Consider the following 23,872-nt stretch of genomic DNA (forward strand, 5'->3'; position numbering starts at 1 on the left):
CCACGAGTTGGATGTGTGGATATCAAATGAAGACTGGATTGCGGTTGGTTATGATACTTTTTGTAGTTGAATAGCATTCTGGCACATTTGAGTAGTAGCCATCTGAGTGAGATATGGAAAGCTACCATCTTTGAGCCACACATTGCCACCTAAGCCAGCAAATTCAGGAGTGAGGTGTAAGGGGAGAAATGTGGAAGAAAAAAAATGGTGGTGGTTGTAGCTTAGTAGTAATCACCTGCAAATGCATGCTCGCTCATTGCTGTCCTTTCAAAAGTCACTTGAACATAATTGTGTTGTAAGAGTAGAAGACAAATGTCACTATTTCATTTAATGCAAGCAGTCATGATGATTTGATAGTCAAATGTACCAAGTAGTTGCTGTTTTTTCCCCAATTTGATTTTGCTTATGCTGGCATGCATTTAGTATTGTATTTACCTGGCCACTTTGAGGTATAGATGAGATCTTGTTAAATAATGCAAGTGATTGTATCATCATTTTTCAGATTGAGAAGGAAGTCGCTGATGCCATGATGAAATCCCTGAAGTACTGTGATATACATACAGACTCTGCAAGACAGCCCTTGTGTCAGTATCGGGCTGCAGCAATTCATCACAGACTTGCCTCCATGTATCATCATTCCCTTAGGAACCAGGTAATCTGAAACATTCATGAAACAATATATTCATATTAATTAAAGCTGCAGACCTGACATCATCATCAGATAATACAACAGCAACATTTAGTTTGCAGCTTACTAAAAGTCTTTTATCTCCTGAAATATAGCATTTTATAAACTATAATCATTTAAGTTTAGCAAAAGCAAAATAATTAAAACAGACATTCCTCTTAAGTCATCTTGAAAATCAAGATTTTTAACGTTTTGTAATTTATATTGTGTACTTTATGACATGATTTTAATACATAGGATATGATTTTGACTATTGCATCCATTATGTATGCAAAAGGAATATAAATTGACATCTATTCATACTACCGTGTATATGTGCATGACATTTGATTTTTTTTTTATTGCACTACCGTGTGTATTGAAGGGATGGTTTTTAGCTATATATATAAAATATTTATGCTCTCCACCTAGTACCTCTTTATAAAACATTGAATCAGTACCATATTGTGTATTTTGCATTTCTCTCAACACAATTGCAAGTGGGAACTAAAATCAGTTTCCTACAAGTGGAGTAATAGGAGCTAATGTTCTCAAGCCAATTTTTAATTTAAAAAAAATGTAATGGGTGGCACTGCAGGTCGCAAGATAATCGCGGATGAATAAGGCCATTGCCCCATCTTTATTCATCCATCCAGAAATACCCTAAACCTCCCCCATTGCAGCAGCCAATGGGTTCTGAAATGATTCCAGGGTTTTCACCTGGGAGTCCATTCCATTTATTGGTCACTCTTTATATGAAGGAAATCTTCCTGATGAGTCCTAAATTTACCTTTTACTAGCTTGAACCTGTGGCTTGTCCTATTCAGAATAATTTTCAAGATTTACCTTTTCCATACTGTTTACTATCTTGTATACTTCATAAGATCACCTCAGGCATTGCCTTTTGAAATTGAACAGTCCAAATTTCTCCAGTCTTTCCTCATAACCCATGTCTTAACACTAGCAATCAGCCTTGTGAATCTTCTCTGTGCTGTTTCCAATACTTTGTCTCCTTTTGTGTCGGTGATTAGAATTGGACACTGTTCTCGAGGTGTTGTCTGACCAGAGCATTATGCAGTTTGATCATGACTTCCTTTGAATTAAATTCTGTTACTTGGGCTACATAGTTAAACATTCTGTTGGCTTTGTTCTGCATTGGTTGGATATATTGAATGTCAGCCTTGGCTTAACGATCGCACACTTGCCCTCGGAGTCAGAAGGTTGTGGGTTGAAGCTCCACTCTAGAGACTTGAGCACATAATCTAGGATGGCACTTCAATGTAATACCTAAGGAGTGCTATACAATTGGAGGTGCTGTCTTTCAGATGAGTCATCAAACCAAAGTCCCGTCTGCCTTCTCAGATGGACGTAAAGGATCCCATGGCACTAATCGAACAAGAGTAGGGGCGTTCTCCTGGTGTCCTACCAACGTTTATCCCTCAGCCAACATCACACTAAACAGATTATCTGGTCACATCTCCGGTGGGAGCCCTCAATCATTTTGAGATCGGCCAAAGCGCCTTTGCAGTACTGCCTCCATTTTGCTCCCAGGAACCTCTGTCACTTCCTTCGGCCTCCAGATGTGCTTGAAAGTCTGTGCGGTTCCTGGTTCGGCCTTCAACCTAGGTAAGTCGGCATTCCCCAGTTACCAGCTTCCTGCCAACTTGATCAAATCCGAGTTTGAACCCCCAGTTGGCTATACCTAGCTTTGCCACTGCTTATCTCATTTCTGTTTATGTTCAAATTGGCTGCCCCATTTCCCTATATTACAACAGTGACTACACTTCAAAAAGTAATTCTTTGGCTGTATATGCTTCGGATGTCCTGAGCTCTTGAAAATTCTTTTATTAAGTCTCGAGCATATTTCACTTTGTCGAAATCACCTTTCTGGTTTTGTATACTAGAAACCTAGCGGCAAGCTCTGGTCAACTGATTGGATCATTTAATCCAATAAACCTGTACAGTGACTATCTTAAGTAAGCCAAGGAACCTGGCAAAAAATGTTCTTAGTGGTTTAGTTAATATATCCTTACCAAGCTGAGGAAGGGTGAGAATGCTGTTTTAAGTCTTAACTGGAAAGAGATGTGGTCATTTTTTTTAATACAGGTTGGTGATGACCATTTTCGTAAGCAGCACCGTAGTTTGGCTGATCTCCATTACATCAAGGCTGTGAAGTTGTTTCAGTTGCTGAAAGATGCACCTTGTGAGTTGCTGCGAGTTCAATTAGAACGGGTTGCATTTTCAGAGTTTCAGATGGCAAGTAAGTAAATATAAGGTTCTGAAATGAGTAAATTTTGATACTGGCCTTTTAAAAGGTAGCAATTCTCTAAATGGTGGCTATAGTGCCTAAAGTAAGGATATGAAAAATAATTGGACTAATGTGAAGAATAATTGAAAAACAACTACTAGCCCTAATCAATCCAAATTACAGTATATTTCCTTTGCATTTGTCTAGCAGTACTGTGTGTATGCACACATTCTGGTCCTCCCATGCATGCTTTTGTGTAAGGTGTACGTACACACAATTCTGATTCAGATTTTCCTATTTGCCCTCTTTGAGAAGGAGTAGTGCTGAATCATGGCAATATTGGACAATTAGCACAATCTTGGTGGTGGGGAGGGGAAGCAGTACGTCAGGGCACCTGCTTATAGTTATGCTTGGTTAAATGCCACATAATTGGAATTTCTCATCTTGAAAGCACTGTATATACTATTTTGGGTGACTGGTAACTTGTAGAGCACCTGTAACAGGAAGCCATCAATGACGACAATTGTCCGCCATGTACTTGATGCATGATTTTGTGCATGCTCAAGGAATAAAAATTGTGATGTAAATTTATAGAAGAATAATCCAAATATACTACTGCAAAATAAGTATCTTATTAATGAAATAGATTAGAAACAGCACATACCTTCGCTTGCTCAGGTACCAATTTGAGCTGCACTGTTTGAGGGTGTAGATGGAAGGGAGAGAATCAAAGAATTATACATGATCTCTGGTGCCCCCTGGCAGCCAGCTTCAAGGGCCATTTGCAGTGCTCAGGGAGCAGTTCACATACACTTGCATTTGGATTTTGGCTGTTTTACAGAGAAAAAGGAATAATGAAGTAAGTTGTTAGTCCTTTAATATGGCCTGTTGGTTTTACCCAGTAACTTGGCCTTCTTTACCCACCTAACCAGTGCCCTTACGGTTTTCCTCTCCACACTTACAAACTCTACTTTTATTGGGAGACCCATAATAGCAGCTTTTTGTTAAATTGTTGAGCCAATCATAGAATATTAATATACAGAAATAGGCTGCTCAACTCTGCTGATTTTCTACATGTGAGTCACTTAATTTAATCCCAGTCTCCAGTTTAATCGGTCAATATTTATCTCTCAAGCAACATCAAAACAGTTCCTTTTTTTGCTGTATGTAAATTGGCTGCCACATTTGCCTGCATAACAGTGACTACACTTGAACAGTAATGCATTGGCTATAAAGGACTTTCGGACATCCTGAGGATGTGAGTGGCACCATGAATGCAAGTTTGTTCATTCATTAAATTTGAGTGACCAAGTACCAATTCTCTTTAAATAGTGACCTCCACTAACAGCAACTCCTATTTTTGGATCTACAATTATAGTATCTGCTTCATCAGAAAACTGAGGAAAAGTACTTATTTAGTATCTCTGATACTTGCTCTCTTTGCTATATCTGTTAGCAACCCTATCCCTAACTAATGTGCCTGTAGAAAGGCTTTTTTTTCTATTTATCTCTCATACTCTCTCAGCCTTTCTAGTTTTCCTTTTTGTAGCTTTCCTATGTTCTATATTTGTCCTGGCTTTAATGGGCATCATTTAATCTTGCTACAATTTGCTTTTTTTCTAGTATGCTTTTCCTTGACTTTATTTTTTTCTGTTCTTACAATTATATTGTGGTAACTACTTTCCAAATGCGCTCATACTTTTAGATCGACGATTTGTTACTCAAAGCTACTCACTATACATCCCAAAAATCTTGTAATGCTCTGTTTCCCACTTGTTTTATAACTTTGTGGCTGCAGGCACAGCACCCCAATTGAAGGCCTGCTCCAGGTCATTCCTAGCACAATTCCAATGATTCCATTGTCTCTCCTGCTGTCACTACCACTGAAATTACAGCCAATTCATACTAAAAGACTATAGTATTACTCTGTGTCTAAACTGTAATAATTAACACGAGTAAAATGCATTATAATGAATATTGGTGAACTCCCTCCCTAACAGCACTGTGGGAGTACCTTCACCACAGGGATTGCAGCGGTTCGAGAAGGTGGCTCATCATCACCTTCTCAAGGGCAATTGGGATGGGCAATAAATGCTGGCCCTGTTAGTGACTTCCCACATCCCAGGAATTAATTTTTTTTTAATTGTGGGAATTGTTAGAGCAGATGGAATTAAAGCTAGAACAGAAAGAGATAATATAAGCACACTGATGACAGACAGAAGGAAAAAGAAAACTAAGAGGAATAGAATAACCAACAAATAATTAAATGTGAAAAATGGATTCAAGCAATGAAAAAAGTAGTAAAAGTGAAAGCAAGGAACTAGTTGGACAGGTTGCAGCTTGATCATTAATCACAGATCTACTTGGAGATATTAATTTTGAAGAGTGCAATGGCAAACATTGTACAGACCACTGTATATTTGGTTTGGACATTTTTTTCGCCTTGGTTCTCTTTTCTACCCCCCACCGCCCCCCCCCCCCTCACCCAAAAAAAAAAAAAAGTCCCTAGTGACTTTAATCAGATTTTTTTTGCCTTGACACAACTAGCCCTGAGAGTATGGTGACTTAAAGAAACCATAACAATCAAGGTGTGGAGATGCTGGTGTTGGACTGGGGTGGACAAGTGTAAGAAGTCACACAACACCAAGTTATAGTCCAACAGTTTTATTTGAAATCACAAGCTTTCGGAGCGCTGCTCCTTCGTCAGGTGAAGTGGAGAGATGCATAAAGACACAGCTTATATAGCCAGAGAATAATGCCAGATGATTACAGGTAATCTTTCTAACTGCCATTTATCACACCTCGGCAGAGAGATAATCACAGCAATCAAAGGTGTGAATGGTGTCCAAACAGGTTAGTCAGGAAAACATTACATCAAAGAACAATGAGGTGGGGTCACAGGGGGTCAAATGTTGCAGATGCTGGGGTCTGTATGAAAAACAAAAAACAGACAAAAAAACATTTTTTTTGCTGGAAATCACAGCAGGTCCAGCTGCATCTGTGTAGAGAGAACAAGCCAACAACGACTCGAGCCTGGATGACCCTACGTCAGGTGGGGTTACATGTAGCGTGACATGAACCCAAGATCCCGGTTGAGGCCGTCCTCATGAGTGCGGAACTTGGCTATCAGTTTCTGCTCGACGATTTTGCGTTGTCATGTGTCTCGAAGGCCGCCTTGGAGAATGCTTACCCGAAGATCAGAGGCTGAATGTCCTTGACTGCTGAAGTGTTCCCCGACTGGGAGGGAACACTCCTGCCTGGCGATTGTTGCGCGGTGTCCGTTCATCCGTTGTCGCAGTGTCTGCATGGTCTCACCGATGTACCATGCTCCGGGGCATCCTTTCCTGCAACGTATGAGGTAGGCAACGTTGGCCGAGTCACATGAGTATGTACCTGCTGGGTGGTGTCCTCACGTGTGATGATGGTATCTGTGTTGATCTGGCATGTCTTGCAGAGGTTGCCGTGGCAGGGTTGTGTGGTGTCGTGGTCGCTTATCTCCTGAAAGCTGGGTAATTTGCTGCGAACAATGGTCTGTTTGAGGTTAAGCGGCTGTTTGAAGGCGAGTAGTGGAGGCGTGGGGATGGCCTTAGCGAGGTGTTCGTCGTCATCGATGACATGTTGAAGGCTGCGAAGAACATGGCGTAGTTTCTCCGCTCCGGGGAAGTACTGGACGACGAAGGGTACTCTGTTGGTTGTGTCCCGTGTTTGTCTTCTGAGGAGGTCTATGCGATTTTTCACTGTGGCCCGTCGGAACTGTCGATCGACGAGTCGAGCGTCATATCCCGTTCTTACGACGGCGTCTTTCAGCGTCTAGGTGTCCATCGCGTTCCTCCTCGTCTGAGCAGATCCTGTGTATTCGCAGGGCTTGCCCATAGGGGATGGCTTCTTTAACGTGGTTAGGGTGGAAGCTGGAGAAGTGGAGCCTCCTGAGGTTGTCCGTGGGCTTGCGGTAGAGTGAAGTGCTGAGGTGTCTGTCTTTGATGGAGATTCATGTGTCCAAGAATGAAACCGATTCTGAGGAGTAGGCCATAGTGAGTTTGATGGTGGGATGGAACTTGTTGATGTTATCATGTAGTCTTTTCAGTGATTCTTCGCCGTGGGTCCATAGGAAGAAAATGTCATCGATGTATCTGGTGTATAGCGTTGGTTGGAGGTCCTGTGCAGCGAAGAAGTCTTGCTCAAGCTGTCAGGAGATGCATCAACGCCAGATTCATCAGCCGTACTCACAAGACAGTCTAAAATGTCACCCGAGCACAACGCAACGCCATCCACGCTCTCAAGACCAACCGTAACATCGTCATCAAACCAGCAGACAAAGGAGGAGCCATCATACAGAACAGAACGGACTATTGCAAAGAAGCATACCAACAACTGGACAACCAGGAACACTACAGACAGTTAACCGCAGATCCGACCAAAGAACACACCCGCCAACTCGAGATTGATCAAGACCTTCGATCCAGACCTTCAAAGCATCCTACGCGCTCTCATCCCACATACTCCCTGCGTGGGCGACTTCTACTGCCTCCCAAAGATACACAAAGCCAACACACCCGGACGTCCTATCGTATCAGGCAACGGAACCCTGTGTGAGAACCTCTCTGGATACGTCGAGGGCATCCTGAAACCCATCGTACAGGGAACCCCCAGCTTCTGTCGCGACACTACAGACTTCTTACAGAAACTCAGCACCCGCGGACCAGTTGAACCAGGAACACTCCTCGCCACGATGGACGTCTCGGCACTCTACACCAGTATCCCCCACGATGACGGCATCGCTGCGACAGCCTCAGTACTCAACACCAACAACAGCCAATCTCAGACGCCATCCTACAACTCATCCGCTTCATCCTTGACCACAATGTCTTCACCTTCGACAACCAGTTCTTTACCCAAACGCACGGAACAGCCATGGGGACCAAATTCGCACCCCAATACGCCAACATCTTCATGCACAAGTTCGAGCAAGACTTCTTCGCTGCACAGGACCTCCAACCAACGCTATACACCAGATACATCGATGACATTTTCTTCCTATGGACCCACGGCGAAGAATCACTGAAAAGACTACACAAGTTCCATCCCACCATCAAACTCACCATGGACTACTCCTCAGAATCGGTTTCATTCTTGGACACACGAATCGCCATCAATGACAGACACCTCAGCACTTCACTCTACCGCAAGCCCACAGACGACCTCAGGATGCTCCACTTCTCCAGCTTCCACCCTAACCACGTTAAAGAAGCCATCCCCTATGGGCAAGCCCTGCGAATACACAGGATCTGCTCAGACGAGGAGGAACGCGATGGACACCTACAGACGCTGAAAGACGCCCTCGTAAGAACGGGATATGACGCTCGACTCGTCGATCGACAGTTCCGACGGGCCACTGCGAAAAATCGCATATACCTCCTCAGAAGACAAACACGGGACACAACCAACAGAGTACCCTTCGTCGTCCAGTACTTCCCCGGAGCGGAGAAACTACGCCATGTTCTTCACAGCCTTCAACATGTCATCGATGACGACAAACGCCTCGCTAAGGCCATCCCCACGCCTCCACTACTCGCCTTCAAACAGCCGCCTAACCTCAAACAGACCATCGTTCGCAGCAAATTACCCAGCTTTCAGGAGAACAGCGACCACGACACCCCACAACCCTGCCACGGCAACCTCTGCAAGACATGCCAGATCATCAACACACATACCATCATCACACGTGAGGACACCACCCAGCAGGTACATGGTACATACTCATGTGACTTGGCCAAGGTTGCCTACCTCATACGTTGCAGGAAAGGATGCCCCGGAGCATGGTACATCGGCGAGACCATGCAGACACTGCGACAACGGATGAATGGACACCGCGCAACAATTGCCAGGCAGGAGTGTTCCCTCCCAGTCGGGGAACACTTCAGCAGTCAAGGACATTCAGCCTCCGATCTTCGGGTAAGCATTCTCCAAGGCGGCCTTCGAGACACACGACAACGCAAAATCGTCGAGCAGAAACTGATAGCCAAGTTCCGCATTCATGAGGACGGCCTCAACCGTGATCTTGGGTTCATGTCACGCTACATGTAACCCCACCTGACGTAGGGTCATCCAGACTCGAGTCGTCGTTGGCTTGTTCTCTCTACACAGATGCAGCCAGACCTGCTGTGATTTCCAGCAAAAAAAAATGTTTTTTTGTCTTTTTTGTTTTTCATACAGACTCCAGCATCTGCAACATTTGACCCCTTGTGACCCCACCTCATTGTTCTTTGATGTAATGTTTTCCTGACTAACCTGTTTGGACACCATTCACACCTTTGATTGCTGTGATTATCTCTCTGCCGAGGTGTGATAAATGGCAGTTAGAAAGATTACCTGTAATCATCTGGCATTATTCTCTGGCTATATAAGCTGTGTCTTTATGCATCTCTCCACTTCACCTGACGAAGGAGCAGCGCTCCGAAAGCTTGTGATTTCAAATAAAACTGTTGGGCTATAACCTGGTGTTGTGTGACTTCTTACATAACAATCAAAAGGTAAATGATTTAAAAAATCTTTATTTTTCTGTGATTTTTAAAAAAGTTTTATCAAGGCGAGAGATGTTACTGTTGAAGATTGAACACTTCAAATTTTGGCATCCAATTACTCCCAGTCAGATATGCCATAATTAGTTAGAAAAACATGGGAACAGGAGTAGGCCATTCAGCTCCTAGAGATTGTTGGTGCCCTTGCACCCAAAAGAGCCAGCTTAATTTTTGGAGCCTCCTCGAAGGCCTATAAACGAGCATAATTAGCGGAAACTCCTAATGGCGATTAATTCACCCTGGAGGCGTGGCAGGTTTTGTGGGTGTGGTCTGCTTCTAGCACGATGTTTTTAAAAGTAGTGCAAAAGATCCTGAAAACTCGAGTTGTACAAAGTAATTTGCGCTTAAAATTCCACGATCTTTTGTGCTGGTTACGCCGATATCGGGGGAATTGTGCTGAAAAAAACCAGTGCAATCGAATGGAAATTCCAGGCCCACCTCTTATTCACTATATTCTGCACTATGGATAAGTTGTGGTAATTAGTGGGTGGAAAGATTGTTTAAAAGTTTTAGGGTCAAAACCACAACTCAACCCATGGACTTCTACTTGGGTTATTTTTCTCAGTGATTAGTCGGCAGAATAACTTGTATGCCACTGCGGGGGGATTGCCATGCAGTGTTTGTTTCTCAGGTTGCTTTAAACTAATAGACTGTTTTTAATTCAAATGTAAACTGTTAAGTGATTATTAGAAATTAAGACTATCGGCACAGTTGGCAAGAAGAATGCAAAATAAAAGCTGACGGGCCTGTCCAGAATTTAATTCATTTTCATATTGCTGTATGCTTCCTTTTTAGAATAAAACCTAGATGAAATAATAGTTTTCTTTCCCTTGCTTTGCAGATCAGAACAGCAATGCATCAAAATTAAAAACTCTTTCAGGAGCACTGGATATAATCATCGATTCAGAGTATTCATTTCAGCTTATCCAGAGTGAACTTTCATGTGCCCAAGCACAGGTAACTATTTTCAAACTATTTTAGTGGGGCAAGGGAGAAAGGACTAGGGTGATGCAGGAGGTTAGCGCATTATTCTTTCACCTGAGATCAAATCCATCCGAGACTGATGAACTGGATATGCAAGGATGCGGGAAGCCTTCCCTCTGCTGGTTGAAACATTCCTACGTGAAATGGCTTTAGGTAGTCGGTGCCTAGTAAGTGCAGTCGACAGCACTCAACTGACCATAATTGACAATATCACGGAAGAGCTGCTGAAGAAAAATGGGTGTAGGAAATGCAAACATCATACTGGTGCAGCGAGGTGTGCTTTTCTGCGATCAGGATGGAGACCAAGGAAGAGGAGCTTTGTTCTGCATCTGGGCTTATCTTGTACCTGACTTGGGAATTCTGGATGATGTCATTGGGTTTCAAAAGTAACAGTGTTCCATTCCCTTGTTCTGACATTCCTCAAAAACGCCTTCCTGCCCCCTCTCTTTCTCTTCCCCCTCCCCCCCCCCCCCCCAAAAAAAGGTTTTCAGAATCTTATTACATTCAAATATTGTCCAACTGTTTTAATTTCATTAACAAATTAAATTTTAAGATTCAAATTATAGGTACCAATTTTAACTCTTAACAGGGTGCATGAGCGGCTAAAATTAGAAAAATCGACTTACCATCCCATTCCTGCTGGAAACGCTATTTTTACTCTGCGGTCAACTGAGGATGGAAATGCACTTGCCGAAAAGAGGCAGGTGCCTCATGAGTACATTCAAATAGGTGTCTGATGATGTCATATGGACACCGGGATTTTAATCGGACAGGTCAGAAGTCCCGTCTCGTTGCAAACTCGCTGAGTAATACTTAAGCCGCATTGGCTTCATTATCTGACTCATGACTGGAAGCTGCATTTAAAGGGGCTCTCGCCTACAGGCACTCGGGTCATTAGGATCCGTGTGCCATTGAGTAATGCATTTGTACGCCAGCTCTGAGCTTTCAGTTTGCTTCTTTCTGATTTTTCTCCCCCTTGACTACCCTCAAGCACTCTTTGATTATCATGAGTGCTATTATTGCTTCACCCCTTTGGATGGACAAACTGTTGGAAAGGAGGAGTAACAGCTGTAGCCTGAACAACCAGGACAGGCAGCTGCTGGCCCTGTTGGAAGACAACAGGTAAGTGTGGGGCAGGTGGGTACTCCCCATAGAAGCTCTTACCCAAACAACCTGTTGCTGCAGGACCTATTGCTTGCTAGATCAGGGGACCATGCTTTGCCAGTGGCTCTCGGTCACCAACATCCTTAACATTTTCACCACAGGCTCCTTCTAACTGCTACAAGGGACATCACCCACCTCTCCCAGTCTGCAGTACACAGCTGCATCAAACAATTCACCAATGCCCTCCTTGCCAGAGCAAACCAAAACATTATCTTGGTGATAGATGCCAACAGCCAGAATGAGACACTTGAGATTTGCAGCAGTGGGCGGCTTCTCTCGTGTTAGGGCATAATAGACTATTGTCCTGTAGCTATAGGGGCACCAGAAGACAAGCCAGTTGCTTTAAGTGAACTGGAAGTGGAGAGATTTGGCCAAATTAGCAGCTTATCTCTAGTCTTTTAAATAATCAGGATCAACTGCAAACCAATATGGTGGGTATATTGTGTTGTGGTAAACCACTTTTGTCGTTCACTATCGTTACACTGTAGTTATCACTGTTATATCGTTACTCTATGGTTATCACTGTTCACACTGTTGTATCACTATACGAGGTCGCCTCTTGTCACGCTGTTATACCTGGGCTGACCACTGCTGACTCCGCCCATGGCTCCACCTACCTGCCCAGGTATAAAGGTGGTCGACTGGCTGGTATTCCTCCTTGTCGGATCCGATCACCCACGAGGGTGGGCTCTGTTATTTAGCCAATAAAAACCTATACTTACTTTCCTAACTCGTCGCTTTTCATTGGATGAATTGATAGGTATATCAATTTTATTGGCTACATTTTAAAATGTCGACACTTGAGCAGTCAAACGACCAGCCAAGCGACCAGCCAGACGCCCAGCTACAACAGCCACAGCAGCCAGCCTGGCTGCGAGCCCTCCGACCACCGTACCTGGATCTAAACCCACAGGCAGCAAACTCAGCCCTCGACTTCGAACACTGGCTGAGCTGTTTCGAATCCTACCTGGGAGAATCCGGCGTGCCTCAGAAATCCATGCTAAGAGTTCTGACCGCCCAAGTGAGCCCTAAAGTATTCGCACTCATCCGGGACCTTAAAACATACGAAGCCGCCATCAACCTGCTGAAACAACAGTACCGGAGCCCGGTAAACTCCATGTATGCCAGACACCTCCTAAGATCCTGCCCGCAACAGCCAGGAGAGTCGGTAGATGAATTTTTACGGGCGCTACAAGCACTCGGCAGAGACTGTGACTTTAAAGCGGTATCAGCGGCAGAAAATACTGAAGATACTGTCCGCGATGCCTTCGTGAAAGGCCTGCGGTCCGACTACGCACGGCAAAGACTTCTTGAAGCAAAGGACCTTGACCTGAACACAGCTGCAGCCCTCGCCCGCTCCCTAGAAGTGGCCCATCGGGACCTCGAGGCGTACTCCAGGTACAGTAATTTGCGACCCTGGGACTCGGGACCGACCCCGACCGCGATACCCCTCGCAGCGCCGCCCCTGGGACCTACCTCTGCGTCGGCGTCCCGGACCCGATCGGGACCGCCACCCCCGGTACCGGCTGCGACTTCGGACCCCCGCGATCGGGCCGCCGGCTGCTTCTGCGGCCAGGCGAAACATCCTAGGGCGCGCTGCCCAGCGAGAAACGCGACGTGCTCAAGCTGCCTGAAGAAAGGCCACTTTGCTAAGGCCTGCAGAGGCCAACAGAGATCAACAGAGGCCAGCAGTGCCTCATGTGAGTTGTGGGGGCGACCATCTTCCATCAAGGCCACAGATGCCAGCATCCCCACGTGTGAGTCATGGGGGCGGCCATCTTTGATCCAGGCAACCGACACCAGCAGTGCCTCATGTGAGTTGTGGGGGCAGCCATCTTCTCCGCCATTTTGTCCAACCTCGTGGGCGCCGCCATTTTACCCTCCACGCTCGACCGCCACCTCGCCTCCGGACTCGACCACCGCCTCACCCGCAGACTACGGCAGCTCGCTGAGCTACACACTAGCCTCCGTCACACTGGACCAAGCCCGCCCGCACCACCTGTCCAAGTCCATGATGGACATCAAAGTAAACGGCCGCGCCACGACCTGCCTGTTCGACAGCGGAAGCACGGAGAGTTTCATCCACCCAGACACGGTGAGCCACTGCTCCCTCGCTGTCCGGCCAACGCGCAACCGGACCTCGATGGCATCGAGGTCCCACGCCACAGACATCAGCGGCTACTGTGTCATGACCCTGTCGGTTAAGGGCACGGAGTATAAAAATTTTAAACTCCTCGTCCTCCCCCAGCTCTGCGCTGCCGTCCTACTAGGGCTGGACTTCCAATCCCACCTCCAAAGCGTCACTCTAGCATACGGCGGACCCCTCCCCCCACTCAGTCGACAACCAGCAGCCTTTAAACCGCCCACCGCGTAACCCCTGCGGCCTATCCACCCTCAAGGTCCCGCCACCTTCCCTGTTCGCTAACCTCACCCCCGACTGCAAACCCGTCGCTACCAAGAGCAGGCGGTACAGCGCCGGGGACAGAGCCTTCATTAGCTCTGAGGTGCAGCGTCTCCTGAAGGAGGGCATCATCGAGGGGAGCAGCAGCCCCTGGCATGCCCAGGTCGTGGTCGTTAAGACCGGCAATAAAAACCGCCTGGTCATCGACTACAGCCAGACCATAAACAGGTACACCCAGCTGGACGCATACCCCCTTCCCCGCATATCTGATATGGTCAATCAGATTGCACAATACCGAGTATTCTCTACCATCGACCTTAAGTCGGCCTACCACCAACTCCCTATCCGCCCTGAGGACCGCCAGTATACCGCCTTCGAGGCGAATGGCCGCCTCTACCACTTCCTTAGGGTTCCCTTCGGCGTCACCAACGGGGTTTCGGTCTTCCAAAGGGAGATGGACCGGATGGTTGACCAGAACGGGCTGCACGCCACGTTCCCCTATCTAGATAACGTCACCATCTGCGGCCGCGACCGGCAGGACCATGATGTTAATCTGGAGAGATTCCTCCGTACGGCCCAACGGCTGAACCTCACCTACAATAAGGAGAAATGTGTGTTTAACACCTCACGCCTTGCCATCCTCGGCTGTGTAGTAGAGGACTGACTCATCGGCCCCGACCCCGAAAGAATGCGCCCCCTCATGGAGTTACCCCTCCCCCACTGCCCAAAGGCGCTGAAGAGAACCCTGGGGCTCTTCGCCTACTATGCCCAATGGGTGCCCAATTATGCGGACAAAGCCAGACCCCTCATGAAGTCCACATCCTTCCCCCTTACGGAGGAAGCGTGCGCTGCCTTCTCCCTCATTAAGGGAGACATTGCTAAGGCCACAATGCACGCGGTGGATGAGTCCATCCCCTTCCAAGTGGAGAGCGATGCATCCGACTTCGCCCTAGCCGCTACCCTTAACCAGGAGGGGAGACCGGTGGCCTTCTTCTCAAGGACCCTACAGGGCCCTGAGATCCGACACTCGTCGGTCGAGAAGGAGGCCCAGGCGATTGTGGAGGCTGTACGACGCTGGAGGCACTACCTGGCAGGCAAACGATTTACCCTCCTCACCGACCAGCGTTCGGTCGCTTTTATGTTTAATAACAAGCTGAGGGGTAAAATCAAGAACGACAAGATCTTGAGGTGGAGAATCGAACTCTCCACCTATGATTATGATATCTTGTACCGGCCAGGTAAGCTGAACGAACCCCCTGATGCTCTATCACGAATTACATGCGCCAACGCGCAAATTGATAGACTTCAGACCCTCCACAGCGACCTCTGCCACCCCGGAGTCACCAGACTTTACCACTTCATTAAGGCCCGCAACCTGCCCTACTCCATCGAGGAGGTCAGGACCATGACCAGGAACTGCCAGACCTGTGCCGAGTGCAAACCGCATTTCTTTAGGCCGGACAGAGCAAGCCTGATCAAGGCCACCCGCCCCTTCGAGCGCTTGAGCATCGATTTTAAGGGGCCCCTCCCGTCCTCTTGACCGTAATGTGTACTTCCTCAACATTGTTGATGAGTACTCCTGTTTCCCCTTCGCCTTCCCCTGCCCAGACATGACCAGTACCACGGTCATTAAATGCCTGAACGACCTCTTCGCCTTGTTCGGGTTCCCAAACTATATACATAGTGACCGGGGCTCCTCCTTCATGAGCGAGGAACTCCGCCAGTTCCTACTAGCAAGAGGTATTGCTGCAAGCAGGACCACCAGCTACAACCCTCGAGGGAACGGCCAGGTGGAAAGAGAGAACGCGACTGTATGGAAGGCCGTCCTCTTAGCCTTAAAGTCTAAGGGCCTCCCAACCTCCTGCTGGCCGGAAGTCCTCCCGGCAGCGCTGCATTCCATCCGGTCACTACTTTGCACTGCCATTAACGCCACCCCCCATGAACGAATGTTTGTTTTCCCCAGGAAGTCGACTACGGGAACCACACTACCAACCTGGCTGACCTCTCCGGGGCCCGTCCTGCTGCGAAAGCACGTGAGGGCCCATAAAACGGACCCCCTGGTCGAGAGGGCGAACCTCCTGCACGCCAACCCTCAGTACGCCTATGTGGCATACCCAGAAGGGCGGGAGGACACAGTCTCCTTGCGAGACCTCGCACCCTCGGGCATTCCGGAGACACCACCTTCACCCCCCACCCCCCCCCCCCCCCCCCCCCGATTCCAGCTCAGGTAGACGGCATGCCGGAACCCCACGAGCCCTCGCCGACCACGCAGACACCAGCATCACCACCGGAGAATGCAACACCGCTGCTGCAACGATCGGAAAGGCTTACAAGGCCTCCGGACAGACTGACATACCAGAACTGGTAGTACACATCACCCCGCCGGACTCAAATCTAAACAAGGGGTGAATGTGGTAAACCACTTTTGTCGTTCACTATCGTTACACTATAGTTATCACTGTTATATCGTTACTCTATGGTTATCACTGTTCACACTGTTGTATCACTATATGAGGTCGCCTCTTGTCACGCTGTTATACCTGGGCTGACCACTGCTGACTCCGCCCATGGCTCCACCTACCTGCCCAGGTATAAAGGTGGTCGACTGGCTGGTATTCCTCCTTGTTGGATCCGATCACCCACGAGGGTGGGCTCTGTTATTTAGCCAATAAAAACCTATAGTTACTTTCTTAACTCGTCGCTTTTCATTGGATGAATTGATAGGTATACCATGTGTTTAATCAGAGTTTAAGACTGAATATAACATGCTAGTTATAGAGCAAAACATACGACCGTGACAAGCAGCTGGTACCAGTCACAATCAGATAGACGGCTGACGTGCGTGAACAGTTCTCTGGCTTCCGGACTCACTCACCTACCTACCTTCAGGTTAGTGAGCGTGGGATCACGCTCAAAAGAGCATTCGACCAGCCCGCCCCTCCACCGTCTGTGTGAACAAGCACTTTTTTTTTTTTTTTTTTCTTTTAAAGAGTGGGCCTGAGGCCAAGTTATTGACAAGATATCAGTTATTTATGTTCATACTGTTCATGCAACTTTAGCTATGCAGAACTAACTATTTCATTATCAGACTATTGTACCATGGAATGAATCATTAAATTCACAAAGATATCTTCTATTCTCGTGCACTGGTTAACTTTTGCATTTTAAAGCAGTTTTGTTAACCAAAGTCAAAATCCTAACTTAGCATTATAATATGGTTATTAGCAGTAATGGAAGAAATATAACATTGGGCCTTGTTTGGTCAAATTAGAGAAACATAAACAAGGTTGAAATCCTAACTTGAAAACGAGATTATTTATGACCGTCACACTGCAGAATGCTATAACATCCGTAGGGAACCAAAACACAGGCAGATTCTACACATCTATCTAATTATTCTAATACTAGTCTGAGAGACTTTCTGTCTCTAGTTCTAATACAATCATGTAAATACAGCATTACTCGTGTCACAATTCTATCTGCAAAACCATATACATTTTGAACACCCCTGATTTCTAACAGAAGGGCTTGCACACCCTCAGTGTTCATCTAGTGTGTGATCAGCGCAGAAGGGTCATGCAAATCTGCACCAGTTTCACTGGCAGCTGTCATGACTCCTTCATTCTACGACACTTATCCATTTCCCCCACTTTTCCACCCACTCAGAAATGTCAGATGGCTGCCAGGAGACGAGGGATAACCTCTCTACACCTGGCTGATGACACCCCACCACATCTGAACAACACACATACAGTGCGAGCCATGGGGCACACCAGGAGTATTATAGAACATACCATTAGGATTTTGAAGCAAAAATTCAGGTGCCTTCATTGCTGTGGGGGCTCCCTAAAATGTAGTCCAGACAAAGTGGGCTGCATATTTGCAGTTTGCTGCATTCTGCAAGAGATTGGAGTTGGAGGAGGTACAGCAACAAGAGGCTTGTCAGATGAAGAATAATTGTATGAAAGCAAGAGAGAACCACAAGAAGAGCCAGCAGAACTCATTGCAGCTGGACAGGCCAGGGAGCAGTTGATAAGAGTGGTGCAATTGGTGACCTCCTCAATCCCTTACCTGAAGTCACAAAAATCCCTCATTACCACTCCCTTGATTTTTGCATTGGAAAAACATTGAAACCATTCAGTCAACTTGTACATTAATGACTTTCTGACAATGAAGATTAAAAAGCTGTAATTAGAAGAAACTATAGACCAAAGTTGTAAATGTATTAATGGTGTTGATTTTAATTTCAAGCACAATATTGTAGTAAATTATTTTTATTACCCAAGTAATCAACCCATAGTGCTTTTCTTCGAAGGCAGCACGGTGGCATAGTGGTTAGCACTGTTGCCTCACAGTGCCAGGGACCCGGGTTCGAATCCGGCCTCGGGTGTCTGTGTGGAGTTTGCACATTCTCCCCGTGTTTGCGTGGGTTTCCTCCGGGTGCTCCGGTTTCCTCCCACAGTCCAAAGATGTGCGGGTTAGGATGATTGGCTATGATAAATTGACCCTTAGTGTTAGGGGGATTAAATACGTGGGGTTACGGGGATCGGGTGGGATATGTGTCGGTGCAGGCTCGATGGGCTGAAATGGCCTCTATCTGCACTGTGGGGTTTCTGTGATTCTGTGAAAGTTTACTAACTCTACTACTCTTACGAGGTGCTTCTCAAGTGTCTTCAGCAGAGCTGGTGGAAGGCTGCTGTTACTCATGTGGGGTCCCTTGACATGCTTGTGGCTGGTGACTTCTGGGGGCCCGAGCCTATGAAGGACAAGCTGCAGACAGCACTTCAGCTGCATCATGGTTGGTATTGGTTGAGGGGGTGGCGAGGGAACACGTGCTGACAACCTGAGAGGGCAACATGTATTATTCGTGTTCGCTACTGCCACTCCCATGGGGCTGAGGCTTATCAGCTGCACTGATCTGCAGTAGAGCAGACTGCAGGAGATGAGTGATGCTTTGAAAGCCACCTCGTCATGACCTTTTCCAGCAGGATTTCCAGGGAGGCCTAACCTGGAGACTTGCCTATGACTCATGCTGTCTCAGTTTCTTGCTGCCCCACTCCAACAGCAAAGTCTTACAGAAGGGAAATGCAACCTCAAAGAGGTGCATTCTTGCTTTAAATAGGCCTCTGGCTGGAAATTGCGCTCTTACTGTTGGGTCAACAAATCGGGTGGGAATTTCACTGGTGAGATAATGAGGTGAGGAATTGAAATACACTGGGCCTGTCTTTGACTGCAGTGAGTCAGATTTGAACTGACGCCAAAACTCACCTGCTGAAAATTGGCTGAGTTAAAATCAGGGCCATATTCTCTGTTGGCCCTCAAGTTGTGTAAACATTTGCCACCTTATTTTAAATTTCACTATGCATGGATAATGGACATTGAAGAAAATTTGTTTGTAACATACATCATGAATATTTAGAAGAAAAGTGACCTCGTGCTAAAATTTCCCTTTTATATTGATTCATCCAGCAAGGAAATTGTCATGCACACCATGATGGAAATGTGTCTGAAAATGATTCTTCCAGCCTTAATGAAGAAGAGATCGTAAAACTTGTCAACATGTTTGAAGCTCGACTTTCCTTTCTGTTGTTTCAGCTCATCAAACTGCTGACCTTGAAAAGGAAGGGCAGGTAAAGCACTCCCTTTCTGTATTCACCAATATCCTGATTTATGTCCATTTCCCCAGGTATATTTGCATGAGAACATTCACTTTTACTTTACAACACAAATGTGTGTGTGAGTGTATGTATGGAGGGTATTTTCTATTTGTCAAAAATTGTAAATGCCTGCTCGTACTGAAATCTGAGATGGTTTTCAATTCTGTCTGTTGAGATGGGGAGGGTGAGGAACCTGAATTTATTAGTAAGTCCTAAGTGAACTATACCCATAAAGTTCTGCTCCTTGTCTTGTCCTATACCTTTAACCTTCTTGTAGATGAGATCTAACTTCATGCCTTAATCTTGTCTACTGTAGTCCCAATGCTGCTGTTGATATCCAACTACATGCAAATTCAGAAAAAACAGTACTTCAGTTGGAAGCGGCAGTGTTCTTAGTTTATTGCGGGAATCGTGATTAAATGAGCCACGAGATTTGAACAGGGTTCAATTCTTAATATTCTGTGTGAATTTTGCATTTCTCAAACTAATGTTCTTGTTTTGTGTTTTTACAGTGGCATTAGTGATGATCAAATAATATTGAAAAACTACAAGCATGCTTATTCAACATTGCTGCGGGCAACAGCAGATAAGGACACCCCTCTAATACAGAGAGTGGAGGTGATACTGAGTTTACTAAAACAATTATCATCTAGACTGTCAGTTGATGAGACTGGATCTGTGTGACCACCAGATGTCCTCCTACTGTTATACTGAAAGCACCATTATAAAATTTGAGTTTATCTTTTCTGACTAAGGTCTTATTTGAACTGTGACAGTTGATGGAAACTGTTCAAAGGTAAATGGGCAAATTTCAAAAGGCTTCTATCATCTATGGATAACTCTTAAGTAAATCACTTGGAGTTAGCAGTGTAGACAGTATTTCAGTAACTAATAATTAGCACCAATTAAAAGCTAGTTCTTTGAGGCAATACTTTAACTTACCAATGGACGTCATACTGAGACATACAGACTGAAGTTCCCAGGTTCAAACCCTGTGCTGAGTAACCTAGTTTCAGCCAAGCTGGCAGTGAAGATACTGCAGTTAGCCACACCATCCCTGAGCTAAGGAGGGAAAAAATTATTCATCATCCCTGCTTCTGATGGCTTTTCAGTTACCATCATTGAAAGTGAGTATTGCAGATGTCTGATGAGGGCAGGACTAGGCTTGGCAGTGGTATCTTCACATTTGAATAGTTTCTTGAAACTCACTACCTCAGCTTGTCACACATGAAGAATGACTACTTGATGAACAACTGAGGAGATCTGTACCTCAGCATGGGGCACTGCCATCAAGGGAGAAGAGGAGAAAATTGGTAACAAAAATAAACTTTGGTTTAAGTTGTTAATGATATTGCTCTTAAATGTTATTAATTGCAACAATATGTATGCAAATTGCATTTAAAGGTTTGTCAGTGAATTGCTATATGAAGTACTTCCTTACTGTGTATGTTGTAAATACAGGCAATATGAATGACACTCTTTAGATTAATGTGTTTGATTAGTGAACGAAAAAGGTGCAGTAATGGATCCTTTCTTATGGCCTCAGAAATAACTTGCAAGACAATCTGTCACAAATTGGGATTTGGAGTTGCATTTTAGTTATTAAAAAGAATATTCATACATGAATATGTGAGCCAACATTTTACCCTTTGCAATGGATGAATAGTAAAAGTTCACATCATTAAACTCATTTGTCTATAGGCAAAATAAACAAAATGTTAATAGGGTTAGTTTCAAAGTAGAAAGTAAACTAGACCTTTGAAGATCTATGATCTTGATCAGCTGATTAGGCATGCAGATTTTTTAATTCTTTCTTGGAATGTGGACGTCACTGGCAAGGCCAGCATTTAATGCCATCACTAGTTTCCCTTGAGAAGGCAGTGGTGGGGCACCTTCTTGACAACTGCAGTCCTTGTGGTGAAGCTGCTCCCACAATGATGTTAGCTAGGATTTTGAACCAGCAACAATGAAGGAACAGTAATGTACGTCCAAGGCAGGATAATGTATGACTTGGCAGGGAACTTGGAGGTGATGTTTCCATGCACCTGCTGCCCTTGTCCTTCTAGGTGGAGGTCGTGGGCTTTGGGAGGTTGTCGAAGAAGCTGTGGCAATTTGCTGCAGTGCATCATGTAGATGGTACACACTGCATGCCAGTGGAAGGGGTGCATGTTTAAGCTAGTGGATGAATTGCTGATCAAGTGGACTTTGCCCTGGATGGTGTTGAGTTTCTTGACTGTTGTTGCAGCTGTACCCATCCAGGCAAGTGGAGAGTATTCCAGCACACTCCTGACTTGTGCCTTCTAGGTGGTGAAGAGGCTTTGGGGAGTTAGGTGTGAACCACTCATTGTAGAATACCCAGCCTCTGACCTGCTCTAGTAGCCAAGGCATTAATGTGGCTGGTTGTTGATTTTCTGGTCAATAGTGACCCACCTGCCCCCTGGCAGGATGTTGATAGTGGGGGACTTAGCGGAGGTAATTTCATTGAATGTCATGGTGAGGTGGTTAGGCTCACCCTTGTTGGAATGGTCATTGCCTGACACTTGTGTGGCACTAATTACTTGGCACTTATCAGCCAAGCCTGGATGTTTTGCTGCATGGGGACATAGACTGCTTCATTATTGACATTCAAAGAATCTACTGATGGTGATGCAAGGTAGGAATTATGAGAATATTTTCAAGATGCACATTTTTCATGTTTATCATTACTATTGGTAACTTTGTGAAAGAAACATGCAGGTAACCCACGCAATCAATTTTGACAAGATTTTAAAGTTGTTTAGCTTATTTTACAAGTCACAACTGATGGGGAATAAAGTGTTACACATGATAACATCCTCTCATTGGTCAGTAGGTTAAATACCTGCAGTTTCACAAGAAACAAGTTGTTTTTAATAGAGAATTCAACAGTATGAATTTGAGTCTTTCAAGATTTACAGTGTATATATTGTATAATGGTATTGCAGGATTTTTGCTAACAACTTGTAAAGTTTGTAACTAATTGTGTATATATTTTGAAACTAAGTGTACAATGTTCTCTAGGTAAATTGGAATGCAAAAATTATACTATAAATCAGGGTTCAATTTGGAGATTGATTTATGTACCATAAATTTAAAAATGTGACAGCAGAGTGGAAATATGTCTGCACATTCAGAACCTGGGCTAGTGTGGCTGTCTGATAATTGATGCCTGGATGAAGATTCTGATGGTGTTCTATTCAGGTGTAGTTTTATTCCCTTGTCTTGCTGTGAGCTTTTTTTGTATGTGTTTTGGGTTTGGTGAGAGAATTTTGTTTAGAGGAAACAGCTGTTCATGAATCCATCTCGAGATATGTCAGAAGGTAAAGAAAAATGTTAAATGGAAGACAGCTCAAAAAACCTAGCCTTCACAGAAGAAAGGGAGACTTATTAGAAATATTGGAGGTTAAATGAAGAAGCTGGATATTTTATTTATAGTTTACTACAGAAATGTTTCAAGATCGGAAACTTGAATTTTTGTGACTTTTATAATTAGAAGCCTGGTTTTAACAATTCCTGTTCAAAAATGGCAGATATCCATATCTGAGGGCTCTGCAGAGTTTGATTGTTCAGAAGTACATTACATTTTGTTTGGAAGAATGTTCATCCTGCTGCCAATAGACAAAAATCTAATACCATGTGACATTTTTAAACAATATATTTAATAAAAATATGAAAGCAACTGTCTGTCACGTGTTGTCCTTTGGTCAATCAATGTCTATATCTACATTGGTACTGAGCAAATGTGTAACCTGGAACAGTAAGTGCAGGTATTATACTACAGGAAACTTTTTTTTATCCGGGACCGGCGTGTTGCCGGTTTATCAAAATTTCTGGATGACGGAGAGGGTTATCTACCGAGGCTATTTTTAACAAAGAAAAATAAAAAAAATCAAGAAATGTGCAGTATATAGTAATTGGGTACTCACCTACAGAATGTGTTAAATGGATGGTGGAAGATGCTTAATTAAGCACAGTACTGCCAGTTGAGGGCAATCCATAACTCTTTATAAGTTTTGTTTTACTGTTAAGTAATTAAACGACTGTACAGTACAGTATAAAGTACTGTGGTTGACTACACTTATTCCAAGTCAACTGGTTCATCAGGAATATCCATGCCAGCTGGGTCATCAGGATCATGCACTTCAACAGATTCTT

The 23,872-nt window shown here is 45.1% G+C and overlaps 1 protein-coding gene across 3 annotated transcripts in view; it reads left to right on the forward strand.

Annotated features, from left to right (window-relative positions):
- The window catches only part of edrf1 (erythroid differentiation regulatory factor 1), a 69,438-nt gene extending 46,042 nt beyond the window's left edge, over nt 1-23,396 (forward strand). For 2 of the 3 annotated variants that reach the window (XM_085994654.1, XM_085994655.1), the window contains 5 exons: nt 503-652; nt 2,774-2,927; nt 10,335-10,450; nt 19,512-19,672; nt 20,212-23,396. In XM_085994654.1, coding sequence (XP_085850780.1) covers nt 503-652; nt 2,774-2,927; nt 10,335-10,450; nt 19,512-19,672; nt 20,212-20,383 — 753 coding nt within the window. In that variant the 3' untranslated portion in view covers nt 20,384-23,396. The remainder of the gene's footprint in view (nt 1-502; nt 653-2,773; nt 2,928-10,334; nt 10,451-19,511; nt 19,673-20,211) is intronic. The other variant, XM_085994656.1, reaches the window with a different exon arrangement.
- Nucleotides 23,397-23,872: the final 476 nt, after the last annotated feature.

Source organism: Somniosus microcephalus, chromosome 8 (genome assembly GCF_052327205.1).
Source record: "Somniosus microcephalus isolate GS21.2 chromosome 8, FLI_Smic_1.0, whole genome shotgun sequence".
NCBI classification, from domain to species: Eukaryota; Metazoa; Chordata; class Chondrichthyes; order Squaliformes; family Somniosidae; genus Somniosus; species Somniosus microcephalus.